The 3,848-nt window shown below is 48.4% G+C and overlaps 1 protein-coding gene across 1 annotated transcript; it reads left to right on the plus strand.

Moving 5' to 3' along the window:
- Positions 1-2,563: 2,563 nt before the first annotated feature.
- LOC112269376 lies at positions 2,564-3,254 on the plus strand (the record flags this gene model as incomplete). Its single annotated transcript, XM_024456047.1, has 2 exons — positions 2,564-3,044; positions 3,163-3,254. Coding segments are annotated over 2 exons (573 nt in total), but the record flags the coding sequence as incomplete, so codon positions are not given.
- Positions 3,255-3,848: the final 594 nt, after the last annotated feature.

Consider the following 3,848-nt stretch of genomic DNA (forward strand, 5'->3'; position numbering starts at 1 on the left):
CCGTGTCCCCGGTTACGGACAACTATGAGCAACTAGATATTGGAACTTTAAGGAAAGTCTCACTCATTCAAATTTCCAAATAAAATGAATGGTTTGAACTGGGTAGGAGCATTGATGTTTCTACTCAATGTGCCTAGGTTAATAGGAGCATGGGTGTTTCTACCCCGTGTCCAATAGAATTCAAAACTATTTGTCTAAAAATAATAGGATTTGAATAATGATACTTTTATGCAAAATAGCCAAACCCCACTTAGCCAAACTATGCATGTACTTGGTAGGTCCTTTATAACTCTAGTGAGCTTGCCAATACATTCAAATGTATTGACCACGTAGTGGCTGCAATTAACAATGCAGGTGGATCCGACGTTGAGTGAGGTTCGTCGTTTTGTCATGGGTCATGTGCTTACATTCCAACATGCTCTCACCTTGGAGTAGTGTGGCCCTTATGTTCTACCCTTTTCCGCTGCAAGATTTTGAAATATTGTTTTGTGATGTTGAAACAGTATTTGTTTTATGATGGCCCCAGAGGTCATGCGAGGTTGTAAGTACTATTAAATTCTGGATGATGCGATGTAATAAAGTACTTTGACCTTTGTTTCTGTATATTTCATCATGAAACTGTGTGTGCTAGTGAGTCGATCCAGGGACTAGCACGGTAAGCACAGAGATCGAACCCTTGGTGAAGGGGGGGATCGCTTCAGATGGTATCAGAGCAATGTGTTGCCTGTAGGAACGTGACCCTAGTTTGGATTAGGATAAGACAGACCAAAGGCCAAACCTTAGGAATATTTCTCATCCCTTTCTGATCTATATCTATATACATACATTTTATTTCTTATCCCTATTCATCTAAATCTTTGCATTTATATCTACATATGCAGGACATGTTTATTGTTTTATTCCACATATACACCGAATACTATGCTTATTACCATATATGCATGTTTATTATATTATACTGCAGATGCATATTTGATCTTTACACCATACACCACTATAATCTTGTTTCCATGTTGTTCACATGTTAGTATGCATCCAATTTTATATTTACATTTCCACCCTTGATATTAATGTTTAACACTTGATGCCCACTCTACCACATTTATTTTATTTTTACTTACATTCGACCATATGATCATGTCACTGATACTCCCTTATCTCCTTCTTTATTGTTCTATAGATGGGAAGCCCAACACCGTTCGGCAATGTACCGCCGTTCACCTGCGTCTACTACCCCTCCACAGATGACGACCAGTTGTTCAGTGCCCCATTGGCGGCACTTTGTGCGTTCCTCGACCTGCCACCACCCAGGTTCAGAGGCCGAGTCGAGACCGCCGCACCCGAGGGATGGCAGCCACGGTGGGAGATCGAGGCGAAGATCCGGGGCCGTGAGATCGCGCCAGCTACGCCGGATATCACCTTCATCAGCCGCTACCCCACCTTCGAGCAGGGCCTTCAGTTCGCCATGCAGTGCGCCTTCGCACAGGTGTGCCGGGACTATCGGCACGAGTTCCCCGAGGATTCCTCCTTCCTCCTCTTTGGAAGGCGGAATCATGCATGCTCGGCGGTGGCTACGACCAACGACGAGGATGCGACCCCAGTGACGACCCACTTCGAGAACATGGAGATAAACACCGTGGACTTGGAGTCTTGTCTCGAGCACGAGATGACCCGGGCTGACCTAGCCGAGGAGCAGGTTGGTAATCTGCTAGGAGAGAAGACCCAGTGGCTTGAGGACAAGGCCGTGTTGGAGGACACTGTCCTCAATATGGGAGACGCCATCAAGCAGCTGCAGTACGAGAGGGACCAGGCTCGCTACTACTGCGAGCAGTTCCAGGCGTTCATCGCAGCAGCAGCCGCAGCAGCACCAGCTGCCGCACCGGCGCCAGACCAGGTCCCACCTCCACCACAGGATCAGGAGATGGAGGCTCAGGAGGAGGAGCCGACTGAGGAGGAGGAGCCCCAGGAGGTCCACGAGATGGACACCCCTGCTACAAACACCCGCTCCAAGATGAAGGCGAACGGAACCACACCGACAGCCACACTCCCTTAGATCTATTGATGCCTACTAGACTTTATCTTTTCTTCTAGCTATCGGTAGTGCGAGTTAGTCATTGACCATACAATCTATGTGTATGGCAATGTAGGTCGATTGCTTTCTCCTCGTACTCTTTTCTTTATGGGCAATGCCCCACCATAAACAAGTGTGTTTTGTTATGATTTTTCAAAACCTTTTATGTTGATGAGTGTATGATTGATATATGCTTGAGTTACTACCTGGTTTTGAGGGTTTAGTTATCCTTAGCTCTATTCTATCTGTTTTCCCCATCTATGCTACCCTAAACAGATGCCTCCGAGACGCCGGAACCCCGCTAACAACGATGAGGCTAACAATGCCGAAGCTGACGGAAACGCTGCCACCATGCAACAGTTATTGGCCGCTCAGACCCAATTCTTCCAGATGATCACCCAGCAATTGGCCAACAACAATGCCAACCACCAGCAGAACCACAACAACCAGCAACACCACCCACCCCAAGTGGATATGCTGACCAGATTCCTACGTTTGCGCCCGCCCACTTTTTCCAGCTCCACTGAGCCTATTATGGCTGACGATTGGCTCCGGTCAGTCAACAAGAACTTGGTCACCATCAACTGCACTGACGAAGAGAAAGTGCGATTCGCAGCTCATTTGCTAGAAGGACCCGCAGCGTCATGGTGGGAAAATTTTCAGATCACCACCCCCATCGAGGATGTCACCTGGGACATGTTCCAGGAAGCCTTCCGCACTACCCACATCTCTGCGGGAGTGCTCAGCCTGAAAAAGAAAGAGTTCCACAGGCTACGACAAGGAAGCCGCTCTGTGTCGGAGTACATAGAAGTATTCAACCAGCTGTCCCGCTATGCACCGGACGATGTGAACACCGACGCCAAGCGCAGAGAGAAGTTCTTGGATGGTCTGAACGACGAGCTGTCAGTTCAACTTGCTATTGCTTACACCCCGACCTACCAGTCCTTGATCGACAAGGCCATTATTTTGGAAAGCAAGCTCACTCAAATGGAGAGCCGCAAGAAAAGACTTCACCAAGGGGGCTCTCACACTGGACCGCACCAGAAGCAGCGCACCTCCTATGACGGAAGTGGCAGTTCCTCCTTGAGCAGGAACGGGAACCAGGGCAACCACCGCAGTGGAAGTAATAGCCACCACCACCGCCAGGGGAGCCAAGGACACCACCATCAGGGTAGCAATGTGAACCGGCATCATCAGCAGCACCAGCATCAGCAACAGCACCAGTTCGCTCGCCCAAGGCCCATCAATGGCAACGGGAATGGCAGGAACAACGGCAATGGCCAGAACAACAATGGTCAGAACCACAATGCCAATAAGGACATGAGCAAAGTGGAGTGCTACAAGTGTCACAAGATGGGACACTATGCCACCAACTGCCCGGACAACCAGGATGGCACTGGGAACAAGCCCAATCCATTCCAGAAGGGCCACGTGAATCACGTGGATGTGGAAGAGATCACCGAGGAACCAGGTATCATACTTGGCACCTTCCACATTAATGCTTTTGAAGTACTAGTTCTGTTTGACACTGGAGCATCGCATTCATTCATTTCAAGAGTATGGGTAGAAAGAGGCAAATTACCCTCTGAGACCATGAGTAGACCTATGAAAGTAAACTCACCGGGTGGAATAATGCTAGCAACCCGACACTGTCGCCAGCTACCCCTAAGTGTTGGGAGACACATTTTTCCCTCTGATCTCATAGTTATAGATTCCCGAGGACTGGACCTAATCCTGGGAATGGACTGGTTTACCTTATATTGTGAAATCATATGTG

Source organism: Brachypodium distachyon, chromosome 5 (assembly GCF_000005505.3).
Source record: "Brachypodium distachyon strain Bd21 chromosome 5, Brachypodium_distachyon_v3.0, whole genome shotgun sequence".
In the NCBI taxonomy this organism is placed as follows: Eukaryota; Viridiplantae; Streptophyta; class Magnoliopsida; order Poales; family Poaceae; genus Brachypodium; species Brachypodium distachyon.